General features: G+C 39.4%; 1 protein-coding gene across 2 annotated transcripts; it reads left to right on the top strand.

Annotated features, from left to right (window-relative positions):
- Positions 1-227: 227 nt before the first annotated feature.
- LOC306791160 (uncharacterized protein) lies at positions 228-20,043 on the top strand. 2 transcript variants are annotated; one of them, XM_079287787.1, is made up of 5 exons: positions 228-367; positions 2,371-2,520; positions 9,847-9,996; positions 10,519-10,668; positions 16,733-20,043. In XM_079287787.1, the coding sequence occupies exons 2-5, from the start codon at positions 2,412-2,414 to the stop codon at positions 18,154-18,156; spliced, it is 1,833 nt and encodes a 610-aa protein (XP_079143913.1). In that variant the 5' UTR covers positions 228-367; positions 2,371-2,411; the 3' UTR covers positions 18,157-20,043. The 2 variants fall into 2 exon arrangements, with proteins under 2 accessions (XP_079143913.1, XP_079143914.1); XM_079287788.1 differs by lacking the exons at positions 228-367; positions 2,371-2,520 and adding an exon at positions 7,704-7,843.
- Positions 20,044-21,435: the final 1,392 nt, after the last annotated feature.

Below are 21,435 nucleotides of genomic sequence, written 5' to 3' on the forward strand. Positions count from 1 at the left end.
TTCCATCAGAAGTCTGTCACCAGCATCATTCAGCATACTAAATATTTTTGATGGCATGCTAAATAGTATGGTAGTGTGAGTATTGGAATGCACAGGCTGTTGCTGTCGAGGGGCGTGTTGATGAGAGCCCGCCTGCCTGGCAGTGACAGGCTATGGTCAGCAGGGACGCGGAGGCGGAACTAAAGCTCTGCGCTGCAGTTTCCTTCAGAGCCTCCTAAACGGCACGGACGACCGGAAGTGGTCGCAAATTCAAACCACCGTCACATCAACAATAAGCGCGTAGTTGGTACTTTCACTTCATCTGCTGTCTGACGAATCGGTAGTTTATGAAGAATTAAGATAAACTCTTACAGAGCATTTATTTGAGGTGATGTATGCACTATGTTTATTGCATAATTTGATCTGTTTCATGCCGCTAGCTACTCTTTCCATCGCCGTCAATTCTGAAGCTGACTATTACCTGGAAAACAATCTGGTTCATCGTCATAGCGAATATCTACAACCCTAAATTTCACCAAATGCATTACGCTTCAGCTACAGTTTACAATGTTTGGGCCTATTTACATTTTTGCAAATAATGTGCAGATTTTGCAATCTGTAAACATGCAGCCTAGGAACACAACATTATTATCACGTTCCTGTTATTAATAGCGTTTATTATCGGTACGCCTTCCCGCCTTTGCTAGATTATACTCCAGGAAATAGACAAAGCCGTGCTAAACCCATCCTTTAAATCGTAACGTTATATCTAATTAAACGTGTATTTATTGCTTTCCAAATAATTAAAAATACGCATGTGTATTCTGTCGTATTCTGTAGAGTAACGTTAAATTGTTTATGTTGATTGGACTTTGTTAGTAGAAGAGTAATAATGTTATTTTAGGGTAAAATGGGGGACGTTTTTAAAGTCAAGATTAAATAAAAAATCTCGTTTAACCCTTGTACATCCCGGTGATATTGTGTATCGATTTAACAATGCATTATTTATTTCACAAACATCTTAACTCTTCGTATTTAAAAATATGACTTGTGCATACGTGAACTAGTAACGTCCAATTTCATCCCATAGTTTAGAGTGCTGCAGGGATGACGTGTTTTGGCTTAGCACTTAATTAAACCTTCAACAAAAGGCCAATGGGATTTTTCCTTCGGAGGTTTGGTTATTGCAGAAAATAAGTCCTGGGTCAAACAAACATTTATGATACAACTTACACATTTTGTTTTAACACCACTTTTATGATATCTGAAACATAAAAGCAGTGTTAAGAAGTAAAAAGCTAATGTTCGGCAATAATCATAATCAGAACCGTTTATTGCCAAGTACGTTACAAATACAAGGAGTTTTTTCTTGGTGACTGATGCAAAACAATAAACAGTGCAATAATCAAGACATAATTATAATTTGCAATAAAATATGGTAAACCGATAACAGTACATTAAAACAAGTATTTTCTAAAAGTGGCAAGTGTATTTTAATATAGAAAGGCTGTGCAAACAAACTACACAGGAACTGGAAGTGCAAAAATGCTCACTCCTTTCGGGGTTTTAGGGCTCGTCTTTTTACATTGTTAAAAAGGGTCTATATTACATTTTATCCAGGTGTCACAGTTCAAAAATAGCAAACTGCATCATATCTCAAATGTAGACATTCAATTTAATGTTTGCATTTGTTTGTGCATGTGAGTGTGCCCCACTGGTTAGCTCACGTCAGTTACAGCTGATAATGCCGCCTTGACCGACATCATCGTCACAGGGGTGTAATGCCCGCCCACATGTTAATCCCCTCACGTAAACACTGTCAGAACGTTCGCCGTTGTTAGCTGTGAGCGATCGGATCTAACCTCAACATGTTGAGAGCCGTTTAGAGGAAATCTATATGCTCCCAATATCGGATCTTGCACCTTTATAAAATATCTCCGATTATAACAATATCTATCTTGTAATATCATAGACGTTTCTGATTGTTATTCAAAATCAGCGCTCAAACTAAATAATTTTTTCTTTTCACTCAGCTGATTCATTTATGTTCTTTATTATTGTACTCATCCTTTGGTCTATAAAACTGAAAAATAGCCATTACAATATCCTAGAGCACAACGTGCCATCATCAAATGTCTCTTTCAGTAAGAGTAACAGCCCAAGTAAGGTCAAGAAAAGAAGCAAATGCTCCCGTTTTAGAACCTGGAAACGTCACGTTTTGCATTTTTGCTTGAAAAATGGCCATGTTCAATTGATTATATATTCTGCAATACTGAAGTTCTTCTGTATCACACATGCATCATGTAATATAAACAATATTAAATAGTTTGATTTACGCAGGAAGTGATTATTACTAAACAATAATTGTGCTTTTCAATGTTCAATTTACAGGTGCAAACCTAACCGAAGCGGTCCAGGCTGACGGCAACAGTATGGAAGAAGAACTAAAGGTGGCTGAGACAGAACAAGGAGATGCGGCGAGCAATGAGAGAGAGCCCAGTGTAGACATGTCCAATAACAGTCCAATTAAAAGAGCAAGGGGTATGCCACAAGGTTCAAAGAAGTTGAGAGTTTTAATTCGAGATATCAACCTAACAAAGGAGTATTCAGGCATTTCCAACGGTGGGTCCCAACAGTCCAAGAGGGGAAGAGGGCGTCCAAAACTCATGAAACACACAGTGCAGGAAGGATCAGGAGATGACCATGCTGGTAATTCAACAGAGTCCAACAAACAGGTCAGGAATGAAGACAGTCCTACGGCAGACCATTCTCCGAAGAAAAGAGGCCGGCCAAGAAAATCTCTCAACAAAAGCACCTCTGAGAATGCTGAAGCTAAAGACTTACCGAACGGTGCCTCTGATACACCAAAAGCGAGAAGGGGTCGTCCTAAAGGATCCACGAAGCGCAAGTCAGAAAGTTTAACAAGTGGAGAGAATGAAGGCAGTTCTGTAACGCGTCGGAAACAAAGAGGCTCTCTCAATAAGAAACCCAGGCTAGAGACAGAGGTGAGCAGTGAGGAGGAAGAAGAGGAAGAGGAGGAGAAGGAAGAGGAGGAGGAGGAGGAAGAAGAAGAATATAAGGTGCACGGTAAGGTGGGCCGGCCGAAGAGAAGCCTGCCCACATGGGGGAAGCGTGGTCGACCAAGAAAAGAACCAGCCAAAAGGGGAAGGCCAAGGAAGGACCCTCTGCCATCACCCGAGGAGCTGAAAAAGCCCAAAGTATGGAAGCCACTGGGAAGGCCGAGGAAATACCCGCGTGTTGATCCACCAGAGGATTCTCAACCGGCCCCTCGCAGAAGCCGCGGTCGGCCTTTCAAGTCAGAGTCCAAGAGAGGTGCTCACTTGCGCAAGAGTTTGCCTGCATCTTCATCCTCACCCAATGTTGTATCCCTGAGAAAAAGGGGCCGTCCCCCAAACGCTCCTAAAAATGATGCCGGCCCAACAGGGAAAAGGGGCCGTCCTAAAGGTTCAGTCATTAGAAAGAAAGCCAGAAGTGAAACAAAGCTCGAAAGCGCAGTCCCCAAGCATTCAAAAGCAGAGAGTGATTCATCTTCTGTTGGGGTGGAACATGAAGCAGAGGAGGTAGAAGAGGTGGAGCACAACACAGAGACGCCCATCGAGCTCGCGGACGATTCAGAAGACTCGTTCATCGAACAGGATGCAGGCTTTGACGTTAGTAACCAGGCTTGATGAACCACCCCGGTCTCACCAAAAAAAGTTGAAATACAATCTTGTCAAAGAAATCACATTTTTGACATTTTGTCGGTCAGATAAATATTCTGCAGCTCTCCTGTTTTCTGACTAACATGTCCATCTTCTATTGTGCTTGATTTTTTTTAAGAACTTCATTTTTGTCATCTCCGTAAAACAGTTTTTCTTTAGCTCTCAGATGTAATGTTTGTCAGTTTTATTGTTGCTGTAAAACAGTTGCTAGGGTTTGAGTTTGAAGGGGAAAAAAGTCCACACGCAACTCAGTATTTTTGGAAAGATTAAATGCGTTGTTGGGGTTTACGTTTCATGTTTTAGGACTCATCACCTTCTCATATATTTGTGTAAATCAACTGCCTCTTTGAATTGAAATAGACGTATCTGATATTGTTTCTTGTGTCACCAAGAATACAATTGCAGCAGTGAGAAAGTGGTGTGAAGAACTTTGTTTCCTGTCCCAAGTGCTTCAAATGAATTTGCCCCCCAAAACAATGTATTATACACATCGCAAGTTTTTTAAACAAATTAGAGGAACTCATGAGAAATTAGACATTTTACTGAAAAGTAAAGTCCTTAAATAATCATATAAATTTATTTTTTTGAATTAAAAAAATGTACAATATAATAAGCAATAAAACTTCAAATGGGTTTTGTCTTCAGCTCTACTTAAAATGACACATAAAGAAGTCTTTCCTTTAAGGAGAACCATTCAACTGGTTCTACTGTAGTGCTAATGCTGATATACCTGAATGTAACTAGTTATATTTTTATAATTGAGGTTTGTTATGAAAATTAACAGATCACTTTGTCTTATACTATTATGAATATTAAGTATTCTTATGTATCGTGCTTTTATTTTTATTATCATATACTCTAACATGTTTGAGTAGAAGTGTTTGTCAGTGTTGGAGTTAAATCAGTGTATTTCTAGAGTGTTGTTACGTTCATCTCTGTATTTCGTCCCTCCGTACACTGCATATTATTATTCCTGACCCAATAATCCAACAGTCTCGTGGGCTGTTTGAGCTACATCCCAGTTCTTATTTGAGGTGGCAACACTGAAGTGAAACACTGTACTTAATTTCTCACTGAAATGAAATAATGAATAATAAATACATTGTAGTTACTTTACCAGAGTGTATAAACCTTGTGATTCCATTTACTTTTTTTTTTCAGAAGCAACTATTGTAATTTATCTGACAGCTTGTTAGTTTGCTTCTGAAATATATCTAGTAAAGTTTAAACGGGCCAACATTATTCACAGTTGAGGCACCACCACATTAAATTATATTTCATGTTCCTGTCCACATGCTGGTAAAGAAGACAGCTCATAACAATAACTTCACTCTGAAAGCAATCCGTGCTCACAAGTTACACGTCACATTTCATGTTTTTTAGCAGAACCCAAAGCCTACATGCTGCTACAATATCTGAAACAAATACTTTTAAAGAGCAAATATTGAACACAGATGTTACTCACTATGATGTCAGAAATGTTGGGTGTAAAATTGTTAATTTTCCTCAAAGCCTTTCTTCCTTCGATGTGAGCATGGTACCAAGTGAAGCATTTTCAACTGATTACAATTATTTCTCAGGATCAAAGAAACCGGGCAATTGAACAGTTACACTTTAATGAAGATAGTTCTGTACTTGCATCATTTCTTCCTTTTCTAATGGAGTCATCCTCTTTGATGCATTTGACTAGAGTGCATGATGCTTGCAGGTATTATTTGGAGCATTGTATCAAGTTCATTATTCCTGTGGCTGAGATCATGCAGGCATGGGCCTCATTCAGATTTGCATATAAGGATTGAAAGCATCTCGTGTCACAAATATTGTCGTGCTCTTGTCTTCTTTTTATGTTTGTAGATAAGGTAAGACACCGTATTGATTGTACACAGGACAATTGAGTGTCACAACAGCAGAAGCACAAGAACAGATGTTTAAATATCTAGTATATGTACATTACGAGTATACAGCTAAAATGAAGCACATACAGTAAATCAAACATACAAGGTAGCCTACCAATGACTATTTAAGACAACATAATTGAACTTAAGTTTATTGAACTTAATAAAATAATCACAAGTTGAGGAAACAGAATTTGCAATTTAAAAAAATATGTACAACAAAAGTAAGATATGTTGGGTCTGCAGATAGCAGTCAGAGTTAGAAGCAAATGCGGGTACAAATACTCTACCCTACAGCATGTGTGAGGTCATGAGGTATCTTGCAGAATTGGAGCGTGGAGCTGATTTTGCATCTGTGAAATATATTTAGACTTAATAAGAACAGGATTAGACTATGGCAGTGTCGGATATGTATCCGCAGCTAAATCTGTGCAAGCAGACCTGGATGTTCTGCAAGCTCAGGCTAAAAGTGTATGCTGTAGATCTCTTCCATTCTTATTGACGCTGACCTCATCAATCTGCCCTTACCTCGTACTCCACCCCCTTATACAACTACGCTGTGCAACATAATCTGCCTCTCTCTAATTTGCCTTCTGTTTTGCGGCCCCCCCCCCCCCCCCCATATCCTTTCTTTCTTTGTCAATATGGTTTCCCTATGGGGAGAGGTACAGGAAAGAAAAGAAGCAGCTAAAATAATGTGGGATAAACTCAGCTAACACTGATTCTGAAGGAGGACAGATGAGCTTTCTACGATCATTCTCACATTCTCTACACTATTGGTGTAGGATAAGGATAGTGTTTTTCCAGTTGTAGTTTTAAGTATTCTATACCCGATGGGTTTCTGCTGCTGCAACACTTTTCCTATGTGGGATCAATAAAGGTTACACCATCTTATAAATCAGTCCTCATAGCCACGTCAATTTCCAACGTGCTATATTGGCTGAGCATATTTTAATGAATGTACGTATGTTTGTTCTCGGTGCTGGAGTACAATTTTTTAAGGTATTTATACTTATGTGAGTTGTGTAACAGTAGCTCAAGTAGGGAAGAATCGTAGTAAGCTGACTTTGACTTGATGTCAGTTACACAGTTAAGTTTGGCAAAAATAGCCACCAGAAGCCACTGGTCATACCACACCAAGTAAGGCTGTTAAAGTGTATTGAATTGACCAATTTTATTACTTATAAATGAAACTTCATTTGTAAGAGAAAAAAATGTGTAATTACTTCTTTCAAATGTTACATTGTCTCGCTTTGAACCATATATATTAAATCTGTTATGTCAGCCACCATCGTTTTAATCAGCTTCTCTTTTACCTCTCTCTGTTTATTATAGATAAGATAAACTCGATTGATTGTACACAGAGGAATTGAGTGTCACTGCACGAACACATACATAGTAAATTCAAATATCGAGTACACTACAAATAGACTACATTTTGAGTATCCAACTAAAATGAAGCATGTAAAAACAAAAATCAAAGGTACTAATTTATCCTTTATTTAACCATTGAGATACAATATTTATTCGGCCAGGGAGTCCTGGTTAATAATTTTGCGACCTTGTCTGAACCTGAGCGTTCGCTATACCTTAATAAATTTAGGTTAATGCTGTCATACCCCTTCAGGTTTCCCTGTCCAACACAGTGGCAGGATATTGCTGATCCAGACAACTATGATTGATTGAATCTCGTTAGGTTAAGTTGTATCTGTAACTGACCAACCTGTTAATAGCCAACTGTTTGAAATATAGGCTGATATATAGTTGGAGACGAGAGTCTGATGCTGCTATATGACTGAATCAGTCAACTCGAACTTCGTGGACTCTGGACTCAGGCAATGACTATACTGCAGCAGTCTCCCACTCAAGCTAACGTTAGCTTCCATCAGAAGTCTGTCACCAGCATCATTCAGCATACTAAATATTTTTGATGGCATGCTAAATAGTATGGTAGTGTGAGTATTGGAATGCACAGGCTGTTGCTGTCGAGGGGCGTGTTGATGAGAGCCCGCCTGCCTGGCAGTGACAGGCTATGGTCAGCAGGGACGCGGAGGCGGAACTAAAGCTCTGCGCTGCAGTTTCCTTCAGAGCCTCCTAAACGGCACGGACGACCGGAAGTGGTCGCAAATTCAAACCACCGTCACATCAACAATAAGCGCGTAGTTGGTACTTTCACTTCATCTGCTGTCTGACGAATCGGTAGTTTATGAAGAATTAAGATAAACTCTTACAGAGCATTTATTTGAGGTGATGTATGCACTATGTTTATTGCATAATTTGATCTGTTTCATGCCGCTAGCTACTCTTTCCATCGCCGTCAATTCTGAAGCTGACTATTACCTGGAAAACAATCTGGTTCATCGTCATAGCGAATATCTACAACCCTAAATTTCACCAAATGCATTACGCTTCAGCTACAGTTTACAATGTTTGGGCCTATTTACATTTTTGCAAATAATGTGCAGATTTTGCAATCTGTAAACATGCAGCCTAGGAACACAACATTATTATCACGTTCCTGTTATTAATAGCGTTTATTATCGGTACGCCTTCCCGCCTTTGCTAGATTATACTCCAGGAAATAGACAAAGCCGTGCTAAACCCATCCTTTAAATCGTAACGTTATATCTAATTAAACGTGTATTTATTGCTTTCCAAATAATTAAAAATACGCATGTGTATTCTGTCGTATTCTGTAGAGTAACGTTAAATTGTTTATGTTGATTGGACTTTGTTAGTAGAAGAGTAATAATGTTATTTTAGGGTAAAATGGGGGACGTTTTTAAAGTCAAGATTAAATAAAAAATCTCGTTTAACCCTTGTACATCCCGGTGATATTGTGTATCGATTTAACAATGCATTATTTATTTCACAAACATCTTAACTCTTCGTATTTAAAAATATGACTTGTGCATACGTGAACTAGTAACGTCCAATTTCATCCCATAGTTTAGAGTGCTGCAGGGATGACGTGTTTTGGCTTAGCACTTAATTAAACCTTCAACAAAAGGCCAATGGGATTTTTCCTTCGGAGGTTTGGTTATTGCAGAAAATAAGTCCTGGGTCAAACAAACATTTATGATACAACTTACACATTTTGTTTTAACACCACTTTTATGATATCTGAAACATAAAAGCAGTGTTAAGAAGTAAAAAGCTAATGTTCGGCAATAATCATAATCAGAACCGTTTATTGCCAAGTACGTTACAAATACAAGGAGTTTTTTCTTGGTGACTGATGCAAAACAATAAACAGTGCAATAATCAAGACATAGTTATAATTTGCAATAAAATATGGTAAACCGATAACAGTACATTAAAACAAGTATTTTCTAAAAGTGGCAAGTGTATTTTAATATAGAAAGGCTGTGCAAACAAACTACACAGGAACTGGAAGTGCAAAAATGCTCACTCCTTTCGGGGTTTTAGGGCTCGTCTTTTTACATTGTTAAAAAGGGTCTATATTACATTTTATCCAGGTGTCACAGTTCAAAAATAGCAAACTGCATCATATCTCAAATGTAGACATTCAATTTAATGTTTGCATTTGTTTGTGCATGTGAGTGTGCCCCACTGGTTAGCTCACGTCAGTTACAGCTGATAATGCCGCCTTGACCGACATCATCGTCACAGGGGTGTAATGCCCGCCCACATGTTAATCCCCTCACGTAAACACTGTCAGAACGTTCGCCGTTGTTAGCTGTGAGCGATCGGATCTAACCTCAACATGTTGAGAGCCGTTTAGAGGAAATCTATATGCTCCCAATATCGGATCTTGCACCTTTATAAAATATCTCCGATTATAACAATATCTATCTTGTAATATCATAGACGTTTCTGATTGTTATTCAAAATCAGCGCTCAAACTAAATAATTTTTTCTTTTCACTCAGCTGATTCATTTATGTTCTTTATTATTGTACTCATCCTTTGGTCTATAAAACTGAAAAATAGCCATTACAATATCCTAGAGCACAACGTGCCATCATCAAATGTCTCTTTCAGTAAGAGTAACAGCCCAAGTAAGGTCAAGAAAAGAAGCAAATGCTCCCGTTTTAGAACCTGGAAACGTCACGTTTTGCATTTTTGCTTGAAAAATGGCCATGTTCAATTGATTATATATTCTGCAATACTGAAGTTCTTCTGTATCACACATGCATCATGTAATATAAACAATATTAAATAGTTTGATTTACGCAGGAAGTGATTATTACTAAACAATAATTGTGCTTTTCAATGTTCAATTTACAGGTGCAAACCTAACCGAAGCGGTCCAGGCTGACGGCAACAGTATGGAAGAAGAACTAAAGGTGGCTGAGACAGAACAAGGAGATGCGGCGAGCAATGAGAGAGAGCCCAGTGTAGACATGTCCAATAACAGTCCAATTAAAAGAGCAAGTGGTAAGATATTCTTCATGTTTAAGTTTAATAGAAATGTCTGTATTTTAACATCTATTTTGTAATGTCACAGAACTTTCTTGTTATAGCTCAAACTCAGTTATTGAACGAACAATTTTCATTTCACTTGATTAATCAGCTGATTCATTTCTTTTACGAATCCTTCTGTCTATAAAACACCAGAATGACTTGTTTAGTCTGACTAACAGCCCAAGCAAGGCCCAGAAAAGCAACACATTCTCCCATTTTACAACCTGGAAACATCAGATGTGTGGCATTTTGCTTAAAAACTGACCACGTTAAATTGACAATCAAAATAGTTGCCATTTTATTAGAATGGACTAATAGTTGTAGCTCTCGCTAAAACAAGAAATATTTCTCTTTGTAACACTGCAGGACTAATCTATTCCACAATACTGAAGGCCTGCTTTATCACACTTACACCCAGTTATATAATCAATATTAAAGAGTTTGAAAGTGATTATTACTCAACAATAATTGAGCTTTTCAATGTTCAATTTACAGGTGCAAACCTAACCGAAGCGGTCCAGGCTGACGGCAACAGTATGGAAGAAGAACTAAAGGTGGCTGAGACGGAAGAAGGAGATGAGGCGAGCAATGAGAGAGAGCCCAGTGTAGACATGTCCAATAACAGTCCAATTAAAAGAGCAAGGGGTAGGCCACAAGGTTCAAAGAAGTTGAGAGTTTTAATTAGAGATATCAACCTAACAAAGGAGTATTCAGGCATTTCCAACGGTGGGTCCCAACAGTCCAAGAGGGGAAGAGGGCGTCCAAAACTCATGAAACACACAGTGCAGGAAGGATCAGGAGATGACCATGCTGGTAATTCAACAGAGTCCAACAAACAGGTCAGGAATGAAGACAGTCCTACGGCAGACCATTCTCCTAAGAAAAGAGGCCGGCCAAGAAAATCTCTCAACAAAAGCACCTCTGAGAATGCTGAAGCTAAAGACTTACCGAACGGTGCCTCTGATACACCAAAAGCGAGAAGGGGTCGTCCTAAAGGATCCACGAAGCGCAAGTCAGAAAGTTTAACAAGTGGAGAGAATGAAGGCAGTTCTGTAACGCGTCGGAAACAAAGAGGCTCTCTCAATAAGAAACCCAGGCTAGAGACAGAGGTGAGCAGTGAGGAGGAAGAAGAGGAGGAGGAGGGGGAGAAGGAAGAAGAAGAGGAGGAGGAGGAGGAAGAAGAAGAAGAGGAGCCTCGTCGAGGGAGTGGAAGGCCAAGAAAGGTCACAGGTGGCTCCCAGCCAGCTAAGAGGGGAAGGGGTCGCTCTAAAGGCTCTTTAAACAAGAAACCCCCCGCATATAAGGTGCACGGTAAGGTGGGCCGGCCGAAGAGAAGCCTGCCCACACGGGGGAAGCGTGGTCGACCAAGAAAAGAACCAGCCAAAAGGGGAAGGCCAAGGAAGGACCCTCTGCCATCACCCGAGGAGCTGAAAAAGCCCAAAGTATGGAAGCCACTGGGAAGGCCGAGGAAATACCCGCGTGTTGATCCACCAGAGGATTCTCAACCGGCCCCTCGCAGAAGCCGCGGTCGGCCTTTCAAGTCAGAGTCCAAGAGAGGTGCTCACTTGCGCAAGAGTTTGCCTGCATCTTCATCCTCACCCAATGTTGTATCCCTGAGAAAAAGGGGCCGTCCCCCAAACGCTCCTAAAAATGATGCCGGCCCAACAGGGAAAAGGGGCCGTCCTAAAGGTTCAGTCATTAGAAAGAAAGCCAGAAGTGAAACAAAGCTCGAAAGCGCAGTCCCCAAGCATTCAAAAGCAGAGAGTGATTCATCTTCTGTTGGGGTGGAACATGAAGCAGAGGAGGTAGAAGAGGTGGAGCACAACACAGAGACGCCCATCGAGCTCGCGGACGATTCAGAAGACTCGTTCATCGAACAGGATGCAGGCTTTGACGTTAGTAACCAGGCTTGATGAACCACCCCGGTCTCACCAAAAAAAGTTGAAATACAATCTTGTCAAAGAAATCACATTTTTGACATTTTGTCGGTCAGATAAATATTCTGCAGCTCTCCTGTTTTCTGACTAACATGTCCATCTTCTATTGTGCTTGATTTTTTTTAAGAACTTCATTTTTGTCATCTCCGTAAAACAGTTTTTCTTTAGCTCTCAGATGTAATGTTTGTCAGTTTTATTGTTGCTGTAAAACAGTTGCTAGGGTTTGAGTTTGAAGGGGAAAAAAGTCCACACGCAACTCAGTATTTTTGGAAAGATTAAATGCGTTGTTGGGGTTTACGTTTCATGTTTTAGGACTCATCACCTTCTCATATATTTGTGTAAATCAACTGCCTCTTTGAATTGAAATAGACGTATCTGATATTGTTTCTTGTGTCACCAAGAATACAATTGCAGCAGTGAGAAAGTGGTGTGAAGAACTTTGTTTCCTGTCCCAAGTGCTTCAAATGAATTTGCCCCCCAAAACAATGTATTATACACATCGCAAGTTTTTTAAACAAATTAGAGGAACTCATGAGAAATTAGACATTTTACTGAAAAGTAAAGTCCTTAAATAATCATATAAATTTATTTTTTTTAATTAAAAAAATGTACAATATAATAAGCAATAAAACTTCAAATGGGTTTTGTCTTCAGCTCTACTTAAAATGACACATAAAGAAGTCTTTCCTTTAAGGAGAACCATTCAACTGGTTCTACTGTAGTGCTAATGCTGATATACCTGAATGTAACTAGTTATATTTTTATAATTGAGGTTTGTTATGAAAATTAACAGATCACTTTGTCTTATACTATTATGAATATTAAGTATTCTTATGTATCGTGCTTTTATTTTTATTATCATATACTCTAACATGTTTGAGTAGAAGTGTTTGTCAGTGTTGGAGTTAAATCAGTGTATTTCTAGAGTGTTGTTACGTTCATCTCTGTATTTCGTCCCTCCGTACACTGCATATTATTATTCCTGACCCAATAATCCAACAGTCTCGTGGGCTGTTTGAGCTACATCCCAGTTCTTATTTGAGGTGGCAACACTGAAGTGAAACACTGTACTTAATTTCTCACTGAAATGAAATAATGAATAATAAATACATTGTAGTTACTTTACCAGAGTGTATAAACCTTGTGATTCCATTTACTTTTTTTTTTCAGAAGCAACTATTGTAATTTATCTGACAGCTTGTTAGTTTGCTTCTGAAATATATCTAGTAAAGTTTAAACGGGCCAACATTATTCACAGTTGAGGCACCACCACATTAAATTATATTTCATGTTCCTGTCCACATGCTGGTAAAGAAGACAGCTCATAACAATAACTTCACTCTGAAAGCAATCCGTGCTCACAAGTTACACGTCACATTTCATGTTTTTTAGCAGAACCCAAAGCCTACATGCTGCTACAATATCTGAAACAAATACTTTTAAAGAGCAAATATTGAACACAGATGTTACTCACTATGATGTCAGAAATGTTGGGTGTAAAATTGTTAATTTTCCTCAAAGCCTTTCTTCCTTCGATGTGAGCATGGTACCAAGTGAAGCATTTTCAACTGATTACAATTATTTCTCAGGATCAAAGAAACCGGGCAATTGAACAGTTACACTTTAATGAAGATAGTTCTGTACTTGCATCATTTCTTCCTTTTCTAATGGAGTCATCCTCTTTGATGCATTTGACTAGAGTGCATGATGCTTGCAGGTATTATTTGGAGCATTGTATCAAGTTCATTATTCCTGTGGCTGAGATCATGCAGGCATGGGCCTCATTCAGATTTGCATATAAGGATTGAAAGCATCTCGTGTCACAAATATTGTCGTGCTCTTGTCTTCTTTTTATGTTTGTAGATAAGGTAAGACACCGTGTTGATTGTACACAGGACAATTGAGTGTCACAACAGCAGAAGTACAAGAACAGATGTTTAAATATCTAGTATATGTACATTACGAGTATACAGCTAAAATGAAGCACATACAGTAAATCAAACATACAAGGTAGCCTACCAATGACTATTTAGACTATTTAGACTATCAAAGAAACCGGGCAATTGAACAGTTACACTTTAATGAAGCGACCGTGGCTCACTGGGTTAAGAGGGTCGTCTGGGAACCGGAAGGTCAACGGTTCGATCCCCGACTGGGACGTGTCACGTGTCGAAGTGTACCTGAGCAATACACTGAACCCCCGGCTCCCCGGGCGCTGATCACTGGCAGCCCACTGCTCCCTATACAGGGATGGGTCAAATGCAGAGATACATTTCGTGTATGTGTAAAAATATATATGACAATAAAAATGGTTTCTTCTTTCTTCTTTCTTAAGACAACATAATTGAACTTAAGTTTATTGAACTTAATAAAATAATCACAAGTTGAGGAAACAAATAATTTGCAATTTAAAAAAATATGTACAACAAAAGTAAGATATGTTGGGTCTGCAGATAGCAGTCAGAGTTAGAAACAAATGCGGGTACAAATACTCTACCCTACAGCATGTGTGAGGTCATGAGGTATCTTGCAGCATTGGAGCGTGGAGCTGATTTTGCATCTGTGAAATATATTTAGACTTAATAAGAACAGGATTAGACTATGGCAGTGTCGGATATGTATCCGCAGCTAAATCTGTGCAAGCAGACCTGGATGTTCTGCAAGCTCAGGCTAAAAGTATGCTTAGGAGCAGCACACTTCCCCAGTGTGTGCGCTCCAGTTGAAGAAGGTGAAATGTCAATGTCAGCGGAAACAGCTGGTGGACAATTGCTGGGTCAACCTAAGGGGGCATGGAGATAGCAATACATCAAAAGGGTGCTGCAGACATGTTGGGAGAAGGAGATGACACAAAAAAATAAAGTTTTGGCTGAACAGGAGAGCAAATAGCAAGATATAGGCCTCGAAGGGAGTTCTGTGCAACCTGTCTGGGAATCAGAAGACCTGTGTATATCTGGAGTTAATTACTTAAGATTACACACAGGAATGGGATAAACAAAATAGGGCGGGTAGAGGACAACGTGAAAAGTGTGTAGACGGTGTTCAAGGAAGGAAGTGTGTTTTTTAAGCATGATTTGACTGGAAATTTGAAAAGGAAGGGATACAGAGGGAGAATAATACCTGAAGGTGGCAGCAATGCGACATAGTGGATTCCAATTGCCGTAAAAGCCTGCAAGAAGAGGATGGCGGTATGAGAAGCAACAGCAGTAACAGTCATCGGGGATGTTGAGGCGGAACTAAAACTGTGCGCTGCAGTTTCCTTCAGAGCCTCCTAAATGTCACGGACGCCCGGAAGTGGTTGCAAATTTAAACAGCCATCACAGCAACAATAAAGGTGTACTTTCACATCACACGCTGTTTGGACAATCGGCAATAAATGAAAATTAAGCTAAACTCTTACAGAGAATTTCGTTAAGGTGAGGTATGCATTTTGTTTACTGCAGTAGTTTCTCTCTTTTCCTCTGATAGCTACTGTTTCCATTTTGAAGCTGACTATTACCTGGAAAACAATCTGATAGTCAAAGCGGTTGTCTGGCCCTATATTTCACGAAATGATTGCGTTTCAGTTACATTTGAGAATCCATCGAGCTTTTACGATTTAAAAAAAACAAACTTTACAGTTGTTTCAAGATGTAACCGTAAACATGCAGCGGAAGAACACAAACGTATTATCATTTGCATTTTGTTGGTAGCCTCTACTATCGGTACGCCTTCCCGCCTTTGCAAGATTGTAATCCGGGAAAAAGTCATAGTCGTGTAAAACCCATCCTTAGCCATAGATATATTTTTATTAATAATAGTTTTCTTTTTAAATGAATTATGTGTTCAAGCTGTTGTGAGTAGATCAGTAAAACATTTGACAGTTATAATCCTTAGATATAGACAATATGCAGACTTATGAATAAACATATAATACAGATGGTATTATTTTAGTTATGATTAATCATTGTGTCACATGAGTGCGTTCGTGACTAAGCACAGTAAGACACATTTAAAAATGTATCCTTTTAAGTTACTATGAGGAACTTTGAACTGGTTATCAAACCGTCTCAATGTAATACTGACGCCTCTTTATGACCTACATAAGTAAACATCAGAGAGAAGATTGGTTATTTATTTACAGTTATTCTTCATGCTTTTCATCGGTGTCCCTCAGAAAACATGCAGGTTCACCAGAAACGCCTTCAGCTCTCAGGAAAAAGAGTCTCATAATGACATTATTTTTTATTTTACAAAGGACTTCTTACATTGTGAGAAGATATTCTTCATGTTTAAGTTTAATAGAAATGTCTGTATTTTAACATCTATTTTGTAATGTCACAGAACTTTCTTGTTATAGCTCAAACTCAGTTATTGAACGAACAATTTTCATTTCACTTGATTAATCAGCTGATTCATTTCTTTTACGAATCCTTCTGTCTATAAAACACCAGAATGACTTGTTTAGTCTGACTAACAGCCCAAGCAAGGCCCAGAAAAGCAACACATTCTCCCATTTTACAACCTGGAAACATCAGATGTGTGGCATTTTGCTTAAAAACTGACCACGTTAAATTGACAATCAAAATAGTTGCCATTTTATTAGAATGGACTAATAGTTGTAGCTCTCGCTAAAACAAGAAATATTTCTCTTTGTAACACTGCAGGACTAATCTATTCCGCAATACTGAAGGCCTGCTTTATCACACTTACACCCAGTTATATAATCAATATTAAAGAGTTTGAAAGTGATTATTACTCAACAATAATTGAGCTTTTCAATGTTCAATTTACAGGTGCAAACCTAACCGAAGCGGTCCAGGCTGACGGCAACAGTATGGAAGAAGAACTAAAGGTGGCTGAGACGGAAGAAGGAGATGAGGCGAGCAATGAGAGAGAGCCCAGTGTAGACATGTCCAATAACAGTCCAATTAAAAGAGCAAGGGGTAGGCCACAAGGTTCAAAGAAGTTGAGAGTTTTAATTAGAGATATCAACCTAACAAAGGAGTATTCAGGCATTTCCAACGGTGGGTCCCAACAGTCCAAGAGGGGAAGAGGGCGTCCAAAACTCATGAAACACACAGTGCAGGAAGGATCAGGAGATGACCATGCTGGTAATTCAACAGAGTCCAACAAACAGGTCAGGAATGAAGACAGTCCTACGGCAGACTATTCTCCTAAGAAAAGAGGCCGGCCAAGAAAATCTCTCAACAAAAGCACCTCTGAGAATGCTGAAGCTAAAGACTTACCGAACGGTGCCTCTGATACACCAAAAGCGAGAAGGGGTCGTCCTAAAGGATCCACGAAGCGCAAGTCAGAAAGTTTAACAAGTGGAGAGAATGAAGGCAGTTCTGTAACGCGTCGGAAACAAAGAGGCTCTCTCAATAAGAAGGTGAGCAGTGAGGAGGAAGAAGAGGAGGAGGAGGAGGAGGAGGGGGAAGAGGAGGAGGAGGAGGAAGAAGAAGAGGAGGAGGAGGAAGAAGAAGAAGAAGAAGAGGAGCCTCGTCAAGGGAGGGGAAGGCCAAGAAAGGTCACACGTGGCTCCCAGCCAGCTAAGAGGGGAAGGGGTCGCCCTAAAGGCTCTTTAAACAAGAAACCCCCCGCATATAAGGTGCACGGTAAGGTGGGCCGGCCGAAGAGAAGCCTGCCCACACGGGGGAAGCGTGGTCGACCAAGAAAAGAACCAGCCAAAAGGGGAAGGCCAAGGAAGTACCCTCTGCCATCACCCGAGGAGCTGAAAAAGCCCAAAGTATGGAAGCCACTGGGAAGGCCGAGGAAATACCCGCGTGTTGATCCACCAGAGGATTCTCAACCGGCCCCTCGCAGAAGCCGCGGTCGGCCTTTCAAGTCAGAGTCCAAGAGAGGTGCTCACTTGCGCAAGAGTTTGCCTGCATCTTCATCCTCACCCAATGTTGTATCCCTGAGAAAAAGGGGCCGTCCCCCAAACGCTCCTAAAAATGATGCCGGCCCAACAGGGAAAAGGGGCCGTCCTAAAGGTTCAGTCATTAGAAAGAAAGCCAGAAGTGAAACAAAGCTCGAAAGCGCAGTCCCCAAGCATTCAAAAGCAGAGAGTGATTCATCTTCTGTTGGGGTGGAACATGAAGCAGAGGAGGTAGAAGAGGTGGAGCACAACACAGAGACGCCCATCGAGCTCGCGGACGATTCAGAAGACTCGTTCATCGAACAGGATGCAGGCTTTGACGTTAGTAACCAGGCTTGATGAACCACCCCGGTCTCGCCAAAAAAGTTGCTGTTTTAGAAATACAATCTTTTCAATGAAAACACGTTTTTAACATTTTGTCAGTCGGTTCGGCTAAATATTCTGCAGCTATCCTGTTTTCTGACTAACTTGTCCATATTCTGCTTTTTTTCAAATTACTTTATTACTCATCTGAATATTAGTATTACTAATAATCTTTTATGGAACTGGCACTGATTGTTCCGGTTGACATTTAGCTTGTAGATGTAGTGTTTGTCAGTTTTGTTGTAACTGTAAAACAGTTGCTGTTAAATGATTTGGAAGGGAGAAAAGTCAAAACAAATAGAAACTACAGAGAGCTGAATTTGTGAAATCACATCCGGACGAGCCTCCATTCCACTAGCTGTTGTAACTCGATACAATCTCTCATTCTGTATTTCTTTCATTGCTCTTTCTGAAAAAAATTAAACGAGTTCTTAGGTTTTACTTTCCTATGAATACGGAGCGTTATGGGGTTCAGTCATATTCTATGAAAACACACATCTATGACGATGTGCTCCTCTGTTTTGACTTTTAGTTGGAATAATTTTAGGGCACAGTACTAAAACTTTTTTTTTTGTTGAGATTTGTATTATAACAATGTGAAAGGAGTCACTCGTAGCAATGAACGTACAGAGAATCATCACCTGAATGTGCAGCTCCCCCTCAACTTAACACAGCTCTTTAGCCGGTGTCAACTGATTGTTTAACCCTCGAGCCGCAAACTTTACTGTTTTTGTTCATTCTCGCTGCTCTCATGGTGCCATCTTTGGCCACGGGAATCGGCACTTTTCAGCAAAAAACTTCTCAAAAGCCACTGTAAGAAGCAGGCTGACACAGTTAGCCACTAGTTGGTGAACACAGTGGAGCATTACGCAGCTAAACAGACAGATATTTCCCTCAGGAGTTATTTGAGACCAAAAACTGAGCTAAAAATGAGTAAATATTGGACTTTTCAATTACATTTATTTTGTATAGCATAAAATTCCAAATTTTCCTCAGAGGGCTTTACAGTGTGTACGTCCTCTGTCCCGGGACGCTCACATCGGTATGGGAAAAACTATTGGCCACAAACCATTCCAAATGAATCATAATAATTCTGCGTACTGCTGGATGGGAAATAGGCACATTTCAGTTTTAAAGTTTGCTATGCCAACTTAAAAGTTGCTGTTATTTCAATGTTGTGTTGTGCAACAACTTGTTTCCTCTGCCCCCAAGTGGCCAACAAAAGTCAGTATTGCAGGTTTGAGCCATGATGTTTTATGGCTTACAAGGAATTGTTAAGAGGCCGATTAAACCACACAAAGTACTGTTGAGTAGTTTGTGTTTTTCAAATGTGGATGTGAGTGAGGTTTGCTTTTGGATCAAAAGACCCAGAACTTGCGCTTTATGAAGGGAATCTGTGAGGAGAGTTTGAGGGCCTGCAAGATAAAATACGTCCACATGATGTCGTGATTTTCTCGATGCCATTTCAGTTTTTTTTATTTGTCAAAAGCTTTGAATCCGATACAGTTACACCGATCAGTGAGTTGTCCTGCACACATCAGCCTCTCAACTTTTCCTTAACACACATTCCTCAACAGGACTGAAACCTCTCTAAGACCTTCTCTCCTCGCACAGTTTACTCTTGTAGTTGCAGCTGTTGCCATCATTATTTTTCTCTTATTGTTAACATGTAGCTGTGAAGTCTTTTTTTTTTCCTTTTCAAACTTTGACCTTCATGAGATTAAATTTACGTGATTGGATTGATTTCACAAACATTCATTCACTTGTTTTGGCACCTTGTTTAAAAGTCGTGTGACATGACTTCATTATTAATTAATGTACATCAACATCTGTGTGGTCGGGTAAAACAATTAAAGTTTCTAAATGCCAAATTGAGCTTCGGTGTGTCAAGTTATTCAATTAAAAATTGTTTTGAACAAGAAGTCAATGGTTTGTGATATTATGCACTTAAAATAAAATGTTGATCTAGATGTTTTATTTTCCACCTACTATTATATTAATGTTTATTTCCTTTCTATTCCGTCATTTACCTCCAGACACGACATAACATTGGAACCAAACATACTTGGGGAATTATCCATCTGATTATTATCGTGATTGTGTATAAGAGCAGCGCCCTCACCAGTCCTGTTTGATGACTTGACTGCTGCACTATGCTCCGGAGTGGAGCTGAAGCAAAGGCGTTGTATGTTTTGACAGACGAATCATTCAAACTAGAAAACTTGCACAGGTCAATGTGCATGTAGATAACCTGCTTTTTTTTGTCAAATATTTTACAGGGAGCATTATCATTACTTGTTATAATGGCCAACTCAAAACAAAGGAGTGTTTAATTTAGATATTTAACTGATTTAATGTATTATTTGACACCAGTACAGTATATATGCCTAGAACTGCCTACTTAGGTGTGTTGTCTTACTTCATAGGAATTTTACTCGGATGCTCTCGCAACTGCAGAGGGTGTAACGTATGGAATGAAGTTGCCTGCTTGTTTATTAAACGGACCATGATAAAGATCAACACACAAAATAAAAGTGTCTGTAGGCGTATAGATACTGGGGACTTTTTACTCTGCTGGGAAAAAAAATGTTGAGTATAAGATCTATAGATTCATACTATTTAATTTATCTTACTCCTTATAAAACAATGTAACGCCTTTATTCTTGACATATCTGTCAATTATTGAGACAAACAAATATATGGATCTTGAGCTCTTGACTCAGGCTCATAAGTGACAAAAAAACAACTCCCTCCCAAGAAAAAGGATACGGAGCCCAAGATATGCTTATTTGAGAGCATGAATTGTTAAATAAAAAGCAAGAATTATTAAATAAAGAGCACAATCTATTAGGTCCAGAGCACAAATGAGTATAAACTATTAAATCGAGAGTAGAAATTATGAAGTCAAGAGTATAGGGCTTCAACTTTTGTATTCCAGAGCTCGAATTATTAAATGTAGAGCACAAATGACTTATTGGAGAATATGATTGTTAGAGAGCAAGGCTACATTTCAATGACAAGCACGAATGACTATAATTGGAGAACATGAGTGACATTGAGAGCACAATTTATCACATTGAGAGCACAAACTGTCGATTTGAGAGGGTGAAACTGAATCAAGATGACAAATTTGTTTTCTTTTTAACATGACTCATCGTGTCCTCCATTAAAGGGCCTTTCTGGGTTGGGAAGAATGGACTACAACGGGCGGATCTTTGCTGTGACATTTATTTTTCAGTAAGTGGAAATAGAAGC

This window comes from Melanostigma gelatinosum, assembly GCF_949748355.1.
Source record: "Melanostigma gelatinosum genome assembly, chromosome: 17".
Classification (NCBI taxonomy): Eukaryota; Metazoa; Chordata; class Actinopteri; order Perciformes; family Zoarcidae; genus Melanostigma; species Melanostigma gelatinosum.